Consider the following 16414-nt stretch of genomic DNA (forward strand, 5'->3'; position numbering starts at 1 on the left):
TTACTTTAGAGGTTGAGTTGCTGGACAAGGTTGGGTCTGGGACTGCTGCCCACTGTTCTGCCCAGGCGTGGGTGAAGGAACAGGGGGCAGATGAGCCGGCTGTCATTACCCATATTGGCATGCTTCACTGTGCTATCAGCCTGTGAGGTAGTGAAGTTCAGCTCTGATAAGTTTAGCCCTGGTCGTAAACCTTTCATCAGCTCAGCAGGCTACAGGAAGAGCAGCTCTCACCTTGCCAGGGAGAGAGGAAACCAACCAACCCTGACCTAGCCTGAACGAAACCCTGCACGTCTAATCTGTATCTTCATCACGGCTGAGTTAGGCACGTGCTGATTGAATTTTCAGCGTTTATCTGAAGTGATTCAGGCAATAAAATGATAACGGCTGTGTAAACATTGATTCATTTTAGGGCTGTTCAAGCTAGATGAGATTGACACATAGGTGAGCAGTATTGGCCATCCGTCTAATGAATTAGCAATCACCCGTCAAGTAGACACCGCTGAGATACTCAAGAGAAAGGGAGAGTCTAAAATGAGTCCTGTGTGTCGTCATCCATTACTCAAGAAGAAGCTAGCAAGTTGAAACAGTCCAAAGTCAGAATCTATATCTGTAAACCCTCTGCTGTGTAAAAATAGCTGCCAGCTACCACAGAAAAGGCGGGGGAAAAATGAGATAAAGATGTGCTGGTAATTATTACGGAGAACATGGACAGAGCCAGAGGAAGAACAAAGCGGATGGTATTTTAACTAGAGGTCATGGCCACTTCTAGATGTCACCTCGCTCGCACATACTGTTCTCTCTGTCACTTCCTGACTGGGGCCTGTGACGGATGGTGTGATATGGCATGATGTCACCGTTGCCATGGTGTCGAGGCTTCTGTTGTTCAGCCGACCATGTCTTTAGAGAATATACATACAAATGTACGTAAATGGACTGGATTCTCTGCACTTGAATATTATTCCCCAATTTGCCTACATATATTGACGGACTGCCTTTCACTATTTACATGGCGACCAGGTATGAGTCAACGGCGCTATTAGCAATGTCAATTCTCTCTCTTGTCTTGTCAAATGCACACACCGCATTCTCTAAGTTGGTGACTAAAAATAGATGATGTTAGTGGCGACACATCAATGGTTCCCCCGTGGGAAGTCATTACTGCAGTATATTACAAATAATAACTGTTTAACAGATGGGCTCTATTTCTACACGTGATAAAGTTATGGAATGTCAAACCCAGCCAGAACAACCAGCTCAAGCATTCCAGATGGCCATGACACATCTTTAGAACAATTCAATAAGACCAGAGTTAGCGGGACAGGAACACAGCTAACAAGGACTTATTTTAAGTGGTCTGTATTATTCTAAGAGCCCATTGGATTCAAGTTCAGAGGACTGTAGCGAGTAGTGACTGTTCATTAGAATATATGAGGAAGGAAACGATGGCTTGTTCACTAAGGGGCCACCAGACTCCCAGACAGACTCTTTCTTCCATTCTCTGCCAGATTATGGAATGCGGTCAATAATGTATATAAAACCCTGGATTGCTGTTGCTATGTATTGGCCAATGAGAGGCTTTGAAGCCACTGGTCGGCCATATTGGCACTCCCCAAAAGAAGCAGTCTTCTATAGGAATGAATGGAATTCTACAAGTATTCCAATTCAAATGTTTCAAGAACAAAATAACATGTGTTGTAGTGTGGACAGAACGTTCAAAAAATTATACTTTAAGGATTTTTAAACATGTTTAAATAACTGCATGCATTAAGGTGTCTGTAATAGAATAAATGTAGCAAAAACAAATGCCGACATTAATAAATGCATATCTATAGTTTCCAGAACATTTCTTACATTAGTGGGGGACTGCCAAGATGGAGGCGCGGTGGCTTCAAAACAGTGCTCCCTGTCAGTCATCTAGTGACATTTGTAGATTCACTCCCTTTGATCTGATACTCCGACACCAATTACACTGTCAGCTGACAGGGCCTTGTTTAAGTCAGACTCTCTCCATGATTTTACTGTGGGAGCCTTCTCTCTAAAAGAGCATGTATTCTCCTTCCCTCTCCCTATCTCTGTCTCTCTCCCCTATCATCCATTTCTTGCTTTCTATCCATCAGTCTCTTTCTGCCATGCCAAAGCCTCCGAGAACATGAGTTAGATTGTCCAGTCAGTCTGACTGATAGCCTGTAGGAATCAGAGGGGGAAAGAGAGTGCACTACACACAAGCACAACATGCACACACACAGAAATCGCTCCCTGGGGTTCCCAAATCGCCGACATGTCGTTTTATTTGCGAGAGGGGGACAGGGACTGGGACAGTGGGGAAAGCCAAGGAGTCAAACACACCACAGTCCACAATGACATTGCTTGTCACAGTGCACACACAATCCCCTCCTCCCCCTGCTGACCTATTTCCCAGCCATAATGCTAGATCACAGAGCATCATGGGTAAAAGCTGTGAGTATAATAACATAAACAACCCCCTACTTGGAATCCCAACAGTTGATTTGCTCCAATCTGTGGACCAGAGACGGAAATGAGATTGGCTAAATAGATTTGGATTGAGCGGGATAAAGATGAGAGATAAACAGCCTTGTTTGTGGGCTTTCTAGCGTGGGATGATGAGGGGAGGAACAATGTTTCCTAACTGAGATCTTGCACAGCTTCTTCTCCGGAACACCTCTGGAGAGAGAAAGAGAGAATTGGTATACTGAGGGAGGGAGAAAGAGAAAAGAGAGAGACGCTCTGACCCTACCCTGCCCTTGCCTAAACCAAGTACCAATGTTGATGATTGCAAAAAAAAACCATGATGCCGCTGGTCATCATAATTCCCCAGAGATTGATTGGGATAGGCTGACAGTTGAGCCGTTGTTTACAGATGAAATAAGTTGCAGGATATAAGACAACAGCTGAAACACCAGGCTACTATGAGTGGAGAGCTGGAGAGGCTGGCACTGCCACGCACAGCAGCAGCTGCAATACCGTGTCCTGGGTTTCCCAGGGTGAGTCAGCCAAAGATGGGTCACTGTTCGGCCATCCTCTGCGGGGATGGGAGAACCTTCAAGAAGGACAACCATCTCTGCAGTACTTCACCAATCAGGCCTTTATGGTAGAGTGGCCAGACGGAAGCCACTCCTCAGTAAAAGGCACATGACAGCCCGCCTGGAGTTTGCCAAAAGACAACTAAAGGACTCTCAGACCATGAGAAACAAGATTCTCTGATCTGATGAAAAGATTTAACTCTTTGGCCCGAATGCCAAGCGTTACATCTGGAGGAAACCTGGCACCATCCCTACGGTGAAGTATGGTGGTGGCAGCATCATTCTGTGGGGATGTTATTCAGCGGCAGGGACTGGGAGACTAGTCAGGATCGAGAGAAAGATGAACGGAGCAAAGTACAAAGAGATCCTTGATGAAAACCTGCTCCAGAGCACTAAGGACCTCAGACTGAACTGGAAGGTTCACCTTCCAACAGGACAATGACCCTAAGCACACAGCCAAGACAACGCAGGAGTGGCTTCGGGACAAGTCTCTCTGAATGTCCTTGAGTGGCCCAGTCAGAGGGCCACTCCAACCTGACAGAGCTTGAGAGGATCTGCAGAGAAGATTGGGAGAAACTCCCCAAATACAGGTGTGCCAAGCTTGTAGCGTCACACCCAAGAAGACTCGAGGCTGTAATCGCTGCCAAAGGTGCTTCAACAAAGTACTGAGTAAAGAGTCTGAATACTTATGTAAATGTGATATTTCTAAAAAACTGTTTTTGCTTAGTCATCATGATGTATTGTGTGTAGGTTGAATGAGGAAAAAAACAATTTAATACATTTTAGAATAACGCTGTAACGTAACAAAATGTGGAACAAGTCAAGTGTCTGAATACTTTCCGAATGCACTATATACTCAGAACAAAAATATAAATGCAACAATTTCAATGATTTTACTGAGTTACAGTTCATGTAAGGAAATCAGACAACTGAAATAAATGAATTAGGCCCTGATCTATGGATTTCACATGACTGGGAAGGGGCGCAGCCATTGGTGGGTCTGGGAGGGCATTGGCCCACCCACTTGGGAGCCAAGCTCAGCCAATCAGAATGGGTTTTCCCCACAAAAGGGCTTTATTACAGACAGAAACACTGCTCAGTTTCATCAGCTGTCTGGGTGGCTGGTCTCAGACAATCCCCGCAGGTGAAGAAGCCGGATGTGGAGGTCCTGGGCTGGCATGGTTACACGTGGTCTGCGGTTGTGAGGCCGGTTGGACGTACTGCCAAATTCTCCAAAAATACATTGGAGGTGGCTTATGGTAGAGAAATTAACATTCAGTTCTCTGGCAACAGCTCTGGTGGACATTCTTGCATTCAGCATGCCAATTGCACGCTCCCTCAAAACTTGAGACATCTGTGGCATTGTGTTGTGGGACAAAACTGCACATTTTAGAGTGGCCTTTTATTGTCCCCAGCACAAGGTGCACCTGTGTAATGATCATCCTGTTTAATCAGCTTCTGTCAGGCGGATGGATTATCTTGGCAAAGGAGAAATGCTCACTAAAGGGATGTACACAAATTTGTACACAAACTTTGAGAGAAATAATATTTTCTTGCATCTGGAAAATGTCTGGGATCTTTTATTTCAGCTCATGAAACCAACATTTTACATGTTGCATTTTATATTTCTGTTCAGTATATGTGGTAATGAAGGCAATACATAAGCCATATTAAGATGACCAGGGTCTGAGTTTGAGGGTTTGCAATGACATGATGGCCATGAGTAAGTTTGGAAATGATTGAGTGGAGAATGGCTTACCATGTGGCTCTGTGATTGGGTGGATCCGTACATGGTGGTGCCATTGGTTGGCGGGATGGGGTGTGGCGTGTCTGATTGGACAAAGCCTCTTCTGTCGATGAGACTGAAAAGAGAGAGAAATATCTGAGGAAACCATTCAATGATATTAATAATATTGTAGATCCCTTCCTTAACGCCTTATATAATATCGCTGTTTCGGGGAACGCGGATGCAATCAAGGAATCCAGACATTAAAACAGGATATTAAAATGTTTTATTGAACTTAGTAGGATATCAACTAAATGTATTGAACTTATTAGAAAATGTATTCATTTGCCGAAGTTAAAATCAGAAGACATGAACAAAATGCATCAGTGAATTGTATTTTCCTGCAACTATTTTGGAAACGGCACAGGAATGCCTGTCTTATCTCTGTGTGTGGTGTGTGTGTGTGTGCGTGCGCAGTGCGTGCATATGTCTACACTTTGTGTAGCCGTTAGCGATGACGCTAATACCTTCTTCTGGTAGAGATGGAAAGGTTTTCCCAAAAACCTTCTCAATGAAATGTTAACTACAAAGTAGCCTATGCCTACCTGGCAGAATGATTTCATGATTATTTGCATCAATCCAGTGGCCATTTGTTTTAAAAGGGTAACTACACGCAAAAATCTAAATTTCTTCAATTTTTCCCAGACCTCAAAGTGGTATCGTGATTTGGTTTAAGCATTGTTGTGGACTTAGAATTTAGATGTTTTCCTATTTAAAAAGTGTGATTTTGAGAGTGAAAACGTGAAAAGGCTAGGGTAAACAGGAACCTGGATCAACTGAACGGAGAAACCAGAATTTGGGAAAAAACTAAACGGAATCAGGCAAAAACATTCTAACTGATTTTACAGGGTCCTACCTCCTCGACAAATGAATCAGGCTTAGGTCCAAGTGTATTTCAATACTGTACTTTGAAGCCAGGCTGAAACTGTATATTTATTTTGCAGTGATCCTGCCGAAACTACATTTATTTGTATTTTATTTAACTAGGCAAGTCAGTTAAGAACAGATTCTTATTTACAATGACGGCCTACCAAAAGGCAAAAAGCCTCCTGCGGGGATGGGGGCTGGGATTAAAAATATAAAGGAATTAAATAAAAATATAGGACAAAACAACACAAAGAGAGACCTAAGATAACAACATAGCATGGCAGCAACACATGACAACACTGCATGGTAGCAACACAACATGACAACAACATGGTAGCAACACGGCAGCAGAACAAAACAGGGTAAAAACATTATTGGGCACAGACAACAGCACAAAGGGCAAGAAGGTAGAAACAACAGTACATCACGCAAAGCAGCCACAACTGTCAGTAAGAGTGTCCATGATTCTTATACACACAGATTTTGTGAATGAAATGCTTTGATTTCTTTGAATAGTCTCATTTCAAATCCTTGGCAGATATCCTTACACAATGTAACTTGACGTTAAGAGGATGCAGAATACACATGAAATACTTTCGGAGAGTCAAATATTGTGAAAGAATAGGAGGGCCTAATCTACACAGCTGCCACAGACAGACACCAGAGAACCCCAGAAGGGGAGAGTTGTCCTCTGCCTAATGTTTCACTCTGTATGCAGGCGCTCCTCTTGGTAGTCAATCATTGAGGTCATGCAAAGATCAGTGGAGTGAATCATTATTTCTGTTCGATCACTACCGTTGCTGGGCTGAGACATGGCTGGTTAGGCAGGAACCTGCTGAGGTTAAGCAACAGGATTGTCTTGTAGTGTGTGTGTGCCTGAGCGCGTGTGTGTGTTTATGTGTAAGCACATAGAGAGAGAAGTCGTGAGCTAACCGTGTGTGATGACATCCATTCATCACCATGGAGGGGCCGTGTGATGATATGAAACAGTGACACAGATCAGCTCTAACGGAATACAAACAACTCTTCCAGTGGAAACACAGCTCTGAGGGAGGCCTGTGTGTGTGTGTGTGTGTGTGTGTGTGTGTGTGTGTGTGTGTGTGTGTGTGTAGGGTAAATCAGTAACAGAGAGCCTGTTGACTCTGAGAAATCCAGTCTCTTACAGGAATTCAATGGTGGTGAACTGAAGAAGAGAAACAGACACACACACACTCCACCCCCCTTGCCCACCACCTGCCCATAGAGGATCTCCCCCTGCCAACCAGTAGAGTCATTACCAGCGAGTAATGCTGTGGGCAGTGGAGGCTGGGTTGGGACTCTCACACAGAGTGCAGTAAAACACACCGACAACCCCTGGGCTAAAAGCCTCCTTAACCACTCTGGCCTGTTAATTCCGTTTCTCCCTTGTCTGTACATGTGTTTTACCAAGGAGAGACTTTCTCGTCTCACTGTTAATGACCTGCTACTGACGCACTGTACCATGCCTTTATGCGTGTCCAAAATGGCACCCTAATTCCCTATATAGGGCCATACGTTTGACCGGAACCCTATGCCTAAGCCCTGGTCAAAGTAGCGCACTACATAGGAAATAGGGTGCCTTTTGAAATGGAGCCTTAGAGTTAACCACACAGTCAAGCCACAGAGGAGCTGCTGCGTGTTGTGTTGTCTCATCAGAGAGGGGAAAACTGGACTGTAGAGAGTGTAGAACCAGAGCCTCCACCACAGAGAGAGTGTGTAGAACCAAAGCCTTCACCACAGAGAGAGTGTGTAGAACCAGAGCCTCCACCACAGAGAGAGTGTGTAGAACCAGAGCCTTCACCACAGAGAGAGTGTGTAGAACCAGAGCCTCCACCACAGAGAGAGTGTGTAGAACCAGAGCCTTCACCACAGAGAGAGAGTGTAGAACCAGAGCCTTCACCACAGAGAGAGAGTGTAGAACCAGAGCCTCCACCACAGAGAGAGAGAGTGTAGAACCAGAGCCTCCACCACAGAGAGAGAGAGTGTAGAACCAGAGCCTCCACCACAGAGAGAGTGTAGAACCAGAGCCTCCACCACAGAGAGAGTGTAGAACCAGAGCCTCCACCACAGAGAGAGTGTAGAACCAGAGCCTCCACCACAGAGAGAGAGTGTAGAACCAGAGCCTTCACCACAGAGAGAGAGTGTAGAACCAGAGACTCCACCACAGAGAGAGAGAGTGTAGAACCAGAGCCTCCACCACAGAGAGAGTGTAGAACCAGAGCCTCCACCAGAGAGAGTGTGTAGAACCATAGCCTCCACTACAGAGAGAGTGTGTAGAACGTGAGGGGAGGCACGTAGGGTGTTGGGAGTGGGAAGCAGACCACAGGTCTGAACAGTCATGGAATGGGGTTCCAGCTATGAAGTGTTGCATGAGGCCAGTTAATAAGCAATCAATCCATGATTGGCAAAGATTCTATAGATACAATGATTACTACATCTGTTATCCATCTGCATAGTTTGATGTCACTGGGAGGTGCTGAAATCCTCGGTACTGTCAGAGGTCTGAATGAGAGACGCTGGAGGCTAGATGATTTCACAGCAGGCTCTCTAGTCCTGCGTGACGGGCCTATTTTAGCTTTCTGACAATGCAGGAAATTACTTTCTTTTTTTTCTCCACCTGAGTGAGTCTGACCACAAGACAGAGACCACTATGACACACCACATGAGTTTGATGGATCCTTTTCTTCTAATGCCTCTTCAAGGGGCGGTGCAGTTAAAAACATTACATTTCAACACCATGAGGTTCAAATAACACTCAAATTGTGAAAATTATGACAGTGCCTTTTGTGTAAGAGCTGTTTGGAAAACAAAATGCCTGGAATCTCAGCCTGCCCAGGATGGAACTTTTGGCCCCCATCATGACATCACAATGATCCGAGCATAATAGACCATTGACTGTTCATCTGGGTAAGGGGGTGGGCTCTAGACCATCCTACAAGCCAATCAGGGCTGTGAATGTAAACATCTTCAGATTTGTTTCCTAACGCCCACACGATCAGACAGGTTAAAGGCTCAGGGAAATAAATTATAAAAAAATATATATTTAAGCTATTTTCATAAAATAAACACAGTGATTTATTAGACATACAGTGATGTAAAAATACAATTAAAAAGACTGCATAGGGGCTTTAATAGGAAAGTAATCAAAAGTAATCAGATTACATTACCAAGTTTGTGAAATCCAAAAGGTTACATTACTGATTACAATTTTGGACCTGTACATAGTAACTAACTGATTACATTTTGAAAGTAACCTACCAAACCCTGGCCATATGTTACATTTTTAGTAAGTAAAAAAAGAATGCCAGAGTACCATAGGCAAGCACACACACACAGACCCGTCCTTACCTGGGTGGTAGGGGTCCACACAGCGCTGCACAGCAGTTGGTGAATATGTTTCCGTAGCTGTAAGGGTTATAATTGCCTTTCCCTCTTTTAGATGACCACGACCCTTTGATCTGAAACAGAAACACAACTGTCACAGAGAGCAGTGACAGAGCGCTTAAAACTTTAAAAAAGGGGTGAGTGATGAGGCAAACGGCTTTGAAATAAATGAAGTCAAAGCTAAGAGATCTGTCTGTCTTCCCCGCAACCATCTATCCTCTAGAGAAAAACTCAACTTGCTGCCTGAGTCTAGTAGTGTCTATGTGTAATCTGGTAGCAGAAGGCTGGGGTCTAGTAGTGTCTATGTGTAATCTGGTAGCAGAAGGCTGGGGGTCTAGTAGTGTCTATGTGTAATCTGGTAGCAGACAGGAGACGGATGGGGGTCTAGTAGTGTCTATGTGTAATCTGGTAGCAGACAGGAGAAGGCTGGGGGTCTAGTAGTGTCTATGTGTAATCTGGTAGCAGACAGGAGACGGATGGGGGTCTAGTAGTGTCTATGTGTAATCTGGTAGCAGAAGGCTGGGGGTCTAGTAGTGTCTATGTGTAATCTGGTAGCAGACAGGAGACGGATGGGGGTCTAGTAGTGTCTGTGTAATCTGGTAGGAGACAGGAGAAGGCTGGGGGTCTAGTAGTGTCTATGTGTAATCTGGTAGGAGACAGGAGACGGATGGGGGTCTAGTAGTGTCTATGTGTAATCTGGTAGGAGACAGGAGAAGGATGGGGGTCTAGTAGTGTCTATGTGTAATCTGGTAGGAGACAGGAGAAGGATGGGGGTATTTGTGTAATCTGGTAGGAGACAGGAGAAGGATGGGGGTATTTGTGTAATCTGGTAGGAGACAAGAGAAGGATGGGGGTATTTGTGTAATCTGGTAGGAGACAGGAGAAGGATGAGGGTATATGTGTAATCTGGTAGGAGACAGGAGAAGGATGGGGGTATTTGTGTAATCTGGTAGGAGACAGGAGAAGGATGGGGGTATATGTGTAATCTGGTAGGAGACAGGAGAAGGATGGGGGTCTAGTAGTGTCTATGTGTAATCTGGTAGGAGACAGGAGAAGGCTGGGGGTCTAGTAGTGTCTATGTGTAATCTGGTAGGAGACAGGAGAAGGATGGGGGTATTTGTGTAATCTGGTAGGAGACAGGAGAAGGATGGGGGTATTTGTGTAATCTGGTAGGAGACAGGAGAAGGATGGGGGTATTTGTGTAATCTGGTAGGAGACAGGAGAAGGATGGGGGTATATGTGTAATCTGGTAGGAGACAGGAGAAGGATGGGGGTATTTGTGTAATCTGGTAGGAGACAGGAGAAGGATGGGGGTATTTGTGTCATCTGGTAGGAGACAGGAGAAGGATGGGGGTATTTGTGTCATCTGGTAGGAGACAGGAGAAGGATGGGGGTATATGTGTAATCTGGTAGGAGACAGGAGAAGGATGGGGGTATTTGTGTAATCTGGTAGGAGACAGGAGAAGGATGGGGGTATATGTGTAATCTGGTAGGAGACAGGAGAAGGATGGGGGTATATGTGTAATCTGGTAGGAGACAGGAGAAGGATGGGGGTATATGTGTAATCTGGTAGGAGACAGGAGAAGGATGGGGGTATATGTGTAATCTGGTAGGAGACAGGAGAAGGATGGGGGTATATGTGTAATCTGGTAGGAGACAGGAGAAGGATGGGGGTATATGTGTAATCTGGTAGGAGACAGGAGAAGGATGGGGGTCTAGTAGTGTCTATGTGTAATCTGGTAGGAGACAGGAGAAGGATGGGGGTATATGTGTAATCTGGTAGGAGACAGGAGAAGGATGGGGGTATATGTGTAATCTGGTAGGAGACAGGAGAAGGATGGGGGTATATGTGTAATCTGGTAGGAGACAGGAGAAGGATGGGGGTATATGTGTAATCTGGTAGGAGACAGGAGAAGGATGGGGGTATATGTGTAATCTGGTAGGAGACAGGAGAAGGATGGGGGTATATGTGTAATCTGGTAGGAGACAGGAGAAGGATGGGGGTATATGTGTAATCTGGTAGGAGACAGGAGAAGGATGGGGGTATATGTGTAATCTGGTAGGAGACAGGAGAAGGATGGGGGTATATGTGTAATCTGGTAGGAGACAGGAGAAGGATGGGGGAATGGAGGAACCTTGTAGGTACTGGATGTTTTACAGAAAAGAACTTCAGCAAATCTAAGAGAAATCCACTTAAACACCTGCTTAATGTGTGGCGTAGCCCGATGTGTGTGTGTGTGTGTGTACATGTACTCACATCTTCGTTTGTGGTCTGGTTGGAACTGATCAGGTACGTGTGGAATCCAGAGAGGCCCACTATGGACCAGACAGAGAAGAAACACACCACCACCTCCAGCACAGTGACCAAAGGGTTAAGGAACGAACACACACACACACTCAGTCAATATGCTACAGCTGAGAGTCAAAAACACATCCGCTCTCTCTCCCTCACAGACATACGTCAAATAAACGCAGAGTAGAAGGACACAAGCCTACACATAGTACCAACAGCTATGGATAGACCTGCTGCCAACGCCTGTCCTGGCCCTATGTCCATTTGACTGGAAACAGCAGTGGTAGCATAGCGAAACAGTAGCATCAAATAGCATGATCAGAATAAGGAGCGGTGGTAGATCAGGACGAGAGGAGTTATGTAACGATGCTTCCCCTGGGCTGCCGATGTCATTCTGCATGCACATACAGCCAAGCCAGAGGCTTACTGACATCGGGCAAGACAGAGTTAATCAAATGACTGTCTACTCCAGGATTACTTTCTCATGCCACCTCCTCTCTCTCTCTGTCTCTCTCTCAAGGACAAGCAGAGAGGTCACCATTCACATACGGGAGATTGGTGAGATGTTATCAGGCCTCATCTTGAAAGCTCTGTGCTGCCGTAGGAGACGAGGCTGCCGTGTTATCAGCTGAGCCCGCCACGCGGTTCCTCTCCAGCAGGCACGGCGTGCTCCGTATCTCGCTGAGAGAGAGTAGCAGCACGCCCGCACAGACAAATGACGCCCTGCAGACAGAGGGACAGACACTCGCAAATCAAGCAGCCTGGTCGGCAGCTTATTGGCGACACTGGAATGGAGAATACAGTCTACAAGCGTCTGATAGATAAGCGGCATGGAGGGGTGACTATGACCTTGCGTTAATAGCGGTTACAGAAGAGTCGTAAGAACAGCTCAATAGCGAGGCTTTCCATAAGACGATTTGTAACTAAAAAACATTCTAAAAATACATCTATGTGACGTGACCAAATTGGTCCCAGTACTGTTGTGCAGAGACTACGGGTTAGTTAGCTTCTGCAGCCTTTCGGACAGTAATGACAACAGGGTCAACCACAGGGTCAGCTAGAGTCACCCTCCTCGTCCTCTCCACCCTAGGCAGCTGTCAACCTCTGGGGAGGACACGACAAATCTGGCTGTTTGGAACGCTGAGGGAGGATGGAGGGAGACAAATACTGTACAGAGAGATATACTGTAGATGAAGAGGGAGGGAGGGAGAGAGAGAGAAAGCGGCTATGTAAGCCTATCAGAGTAGGAGTCATCGGGGACAACTGTCATGCACAGCAGAGCTGAGGAACAGAACAGGTCACAGCATGGCAGAGACTGGGAGTGGAAGTTGGCACTTAGCAACTGTAAAACGCAATTGCCAGGGAATGGCACAGGCCTGAGATCAAGGGTAACATGATACACACACACACAATTTGCATATAGATCACTATTGCAAGAAAGGATATCTGGCAGGACTGTCTTTGAGTGTGTTGAGGAACCCATATCGATGGGATCCTGCAGAGAGAGACAAGAGGAGACAGTTTAATGACAGTTTATCTTTCTTAAAAATAAAAAAAAAACTCAAAGAAACTTTAAAATCGTCTTTAATCCGATTCCTCGCATTCAAATCACTGGCAAATTAGCTGGTGAATCATGGCTGGCAATTAGGTCACCCACAGAGCTCGGCTTTGAACGGAGCGAATCAGATGTAGGGGATAGAGCCTAATACCCTCAAAGCTGACTACATACAACATACCAGTATGAAGGTCAAACCACTAAACACCTACACTATCTGAATCTCGCACAATGCTAGGGACGACACCGTTAGTCTACAGTGAAACGCTTTGACAGATAGGGTAGGTCTATGAATGTGCGGAGAGGAGGGCACCTGCCTGTATTGGCACCTAACAGAGTGATAAACTTTCAGTGTGTGCTGTGTCTAGGTTTCCGTCGAATAGTGCAGGGTGGATTGGATATTATACGCCCTAAACACTCTGTAGCTTTTCTCTTCAAACCAAATGGGCGACGTCAGCAAGTATGACGAGGCTGAGCAAGACAGATCACACCCACTTTAATTGCCATTACATTTTAACTGCCATCTGGGGAAAGGGAGGCTAGAGAGGGGAGGAGAGGGAGCACAATCCAATATGGCCGTCTAGCCCAATTCAGTCACCAGAGACATATTGATCCCCGTGTTTCTCATCTCATCCATAACAGTGACAGGTGTTTCTAGCTAGGTACCCTCCACAGTTCCTCTGAGAAGACGACGGTAAGTATTTGGGCTGTACAGGAGAGAGGCTTGTTAACCTGGTTGTCGAGATGAGGGCTGACAATCTAACAGAGCAGACGTCTCTGAAAGAAGGAGTCTTATTTCTATTTCACCCATGCCCACAAAGTCAATATTTCACAATCTGGAGAAGGATACAAAAGAGACATGAAGTGCAGAGAATATTCTCTGTTGATTAACGGTGTCTGTCTTTTCTTCTGTTCGTTTTCACCAGCCCAGCACACATCCACTCTCCCACTCTCCCACCCACACATCATCTCACACTTGGGGGAGATGGTAAGGAGCCAGAATACTGCTGGGCTTCACAACGCCCACTTACAGCCTGCTGGTTGGCTGCTCCAACACAACCAGGACCGGATGAAGAGGAAGAGGTGTGTGCTCTTCATTGGTCACTACTTACGCAGGATGACGTGTGTGATGACAAAGGCGAAGATAAAGATTGTGAGGCAGGAGAGGGAGAGGATGAACATGTAGAAGAAGCGGTAGTTCCTCTTCCCAACACAGTTCCCCACCCAGGGACAGTGGTGGTCGAAACGCTCTGCGGGGAGAGAAAGAAAGACTTTTTTTAAAGACGCATTAAGCAAGTGCAACAACAATTGGGAAAGAAACACACAGTGGGGAAAGTGCACACACACACACAGAGTTTACTAGAGCTTTGAGTCACTGCCAACCTGCCATTGAGAAGAAGCTGGCTGCAGGTACAAAGGCAGGTAAAGGCATGCCTCTGAAAACAGCAGTCCATTTCAAAGCACCACAGGCACACAGTATGTCAAGTTTAAACCATGCCCACACACAGTTTACTGTTGCCACCTTGATACCAAATTAAAAGGTTGTTATTTTGAGTTACAAGTGCCTGTCACACACAGACAGCACCGTGCCTTCCTGACTCAACCAAACTCCTACCTAAACCTCCCAGGCAGAATGTGAACTGTGATTATAATGGAAGTGATCCACATTACATGTACATTTCAGGAAGTAAGCATTCCCTTTGAGCCCTGGCATGATTAGCTACTCTTTCAGACTGCTCCTGCTGCCTATTCAAACACGACCTATTACACAGAGGAGAGGGAGGGAGGCTGCTCATATCCAAACTCTGCTGCTGAGTTGAGTTGGTCTGTGAATGAGTGATTCTGTGGGCACATGGATAATAGCATCCTATGAGACCTCCATTAGGGACTTGGAGCTGACAAGATGGAGAGGACCATTATAATGGAGTCCAATGTGTCAGAGCTGTTACCAGGCTGACTGCTTCAGACACCACACTTCACTGTTACCAGGCTGACTGCTTCAGACACCACTCTTCACTGTTACCAGGCTGACTGCTTCAGACACCACTCTTCACTGTTACCAGGCTGACTGCTTCAGACACCACTCTTCACTGTTACCAGGCTGACTGCTTCAGACACCACTCTTCACTGTTACCAGGCTGACTGCTTCAGACACCACTCTTCACTGTTACCAGGCTGACTGCTTCAGACACCACTCTTCACTGTTACTAGGCTGACTGCTTCAGACACCACTCTTCACTGTTACCAGGCTGACTGCTTCAGACACCACTCTTCACTGTTACCAGGCTGACTGCTTCAGACACCACCCTTCACTGTTACCAGGCTGACTGCTTCAGACACCACTCTTCACTGTTACCAGGCTGACTGCTTCATACACCACTCTTCACTGTTACCAGGCTGACTGCTTCAGACACCACTCTTCACTGTTACCAGGCTGACTGCTTCAGACACCACTCTTCACTGTTACCAGGCTGACTGCTTCAGACACCACTCTTCACTGTTACCAGGCTGACTGCTTCAGACACCACACTTCACTGTTACCAGGCTGACTGCTTCAGACACCACTCTTCACTGTTACCAGGCTGACTGCTTCATACACCACTCTTCACTGTTACCAGGCTGACTGCTTCAGACACCACTCTTCACTGTTACCAGGCTGACTGCTTCAGACACCACTCTTCACTGTTACCAGGCTGACTGCTTCAGACACCACTCTTCACTGTTACCAGGCTGACTGCTTCAGACACCACTCTTCACTGTTACCAGGCTGACTGCTTCAGACACCACTCTTCACTGTTACCAGGCTGACTGCTTCAGACACCACTCTTCACTGTTACCAGGCTGACTGCTTCATACACCACTCTTCACTGTTACCAGGCTGACTGCTTCAGACACCACTCTTCACTGTTACCAGGCTGACTGCTTCAGACACCACTCTTCACTGTTACCAGGCTGACTGCTTCATACACCACTCTTCACTGTTACCAGGCTGACTGCTTCATACACCACTCTTCACTGTTACCAGGCTGACTGCTTCAGACACCACTCTTCACTGTTACCAGGCTGACTGCTTCAGACACCACTCTTCACTGTTACCAGGCTGACTGCTTCAGACACCACTCAGTACTGTTACCAGGCTGACTGCTTCAGACACCACTCAGTACTGTTACCAGGCTGACTGCTTCAGACACCACTCAGTACTGTTACCAGGCTGACTGCTTCAGACACCACTCAGTACTGTTACCAGGCTGACTGCTTCAGACACCAGGCTGACTGCTTCAGAGCTTTAAACTGTTGTGTAAATACTCTATATTTGGAACTCGAATCAAATACACATCTCTGCGATACCTGCCGTTTAAATCTCCATGCTTCAAGCTATGTCAAGATGATCAAGAATTTGCATGCTGTATCAAGGAACTGGGAGAGAAACTTATGGAAGAGAGAAAAACAGAGAATGTTATGAGGAGGTA

The 16414-nt window shown here is 46.0% G+C and overlaps 1 protein-coding gene across 5 annotated transcripts in view; it reads right to left on the reverse strand.

Moving 5' to 3' along the window:
* The window catches only part of LOC139530679 (palmitoyltransferase ZDHHC14-like), a 94081-nt gene that overhangs the window by 5939 nt on the left and 71728 nt on the right, over positions 1 to 16414 (reverse strand). For all 5 annotated transcript variants that reach the window (XM_071327296.1, XM_071327294.1, XM_071327291.1 and 2 more), the window contains 5 exons: positions 14057 to 14194; positions 12836 to 12884; positions 11354 to 11456; positions 9061 to 9170; positions 4801 to 4903 (listed from right to left, as the gene is read on the reverse strand). In XM_071327296.1, coding sequence (XP_071183397.1) covers positions 4801 to 4903; positions 9061 to 9170; positions 11354 to 11456; positions 12836 to 12884; positions 14057 to 14194 — 503 coding nt within the window. The remainder of the gene's footprint in view (positions 1 to 4800; positions 4904 to 9060; positions 9171 to 11353; positions 11457 to 12835; positions 12885 to 14056; positions 14195 to 16414) is intronic.

The sequence above is a fragment of the Salvelinus alpinus genome, chromosome 9, assembly GCF_045679555.1.
Source record: "Salvelinus alpinus chromosome 9, SLU_Salpinus.1, whole genome shotgun sequence".
In the NCBI taxonomy this organism is placed as follows: Eukaryota; Metazoa; Chordata; class Actinopteri; order Salmoniformes; family Salmonidae; genus Salvelinus; species Salvelinus alpinus.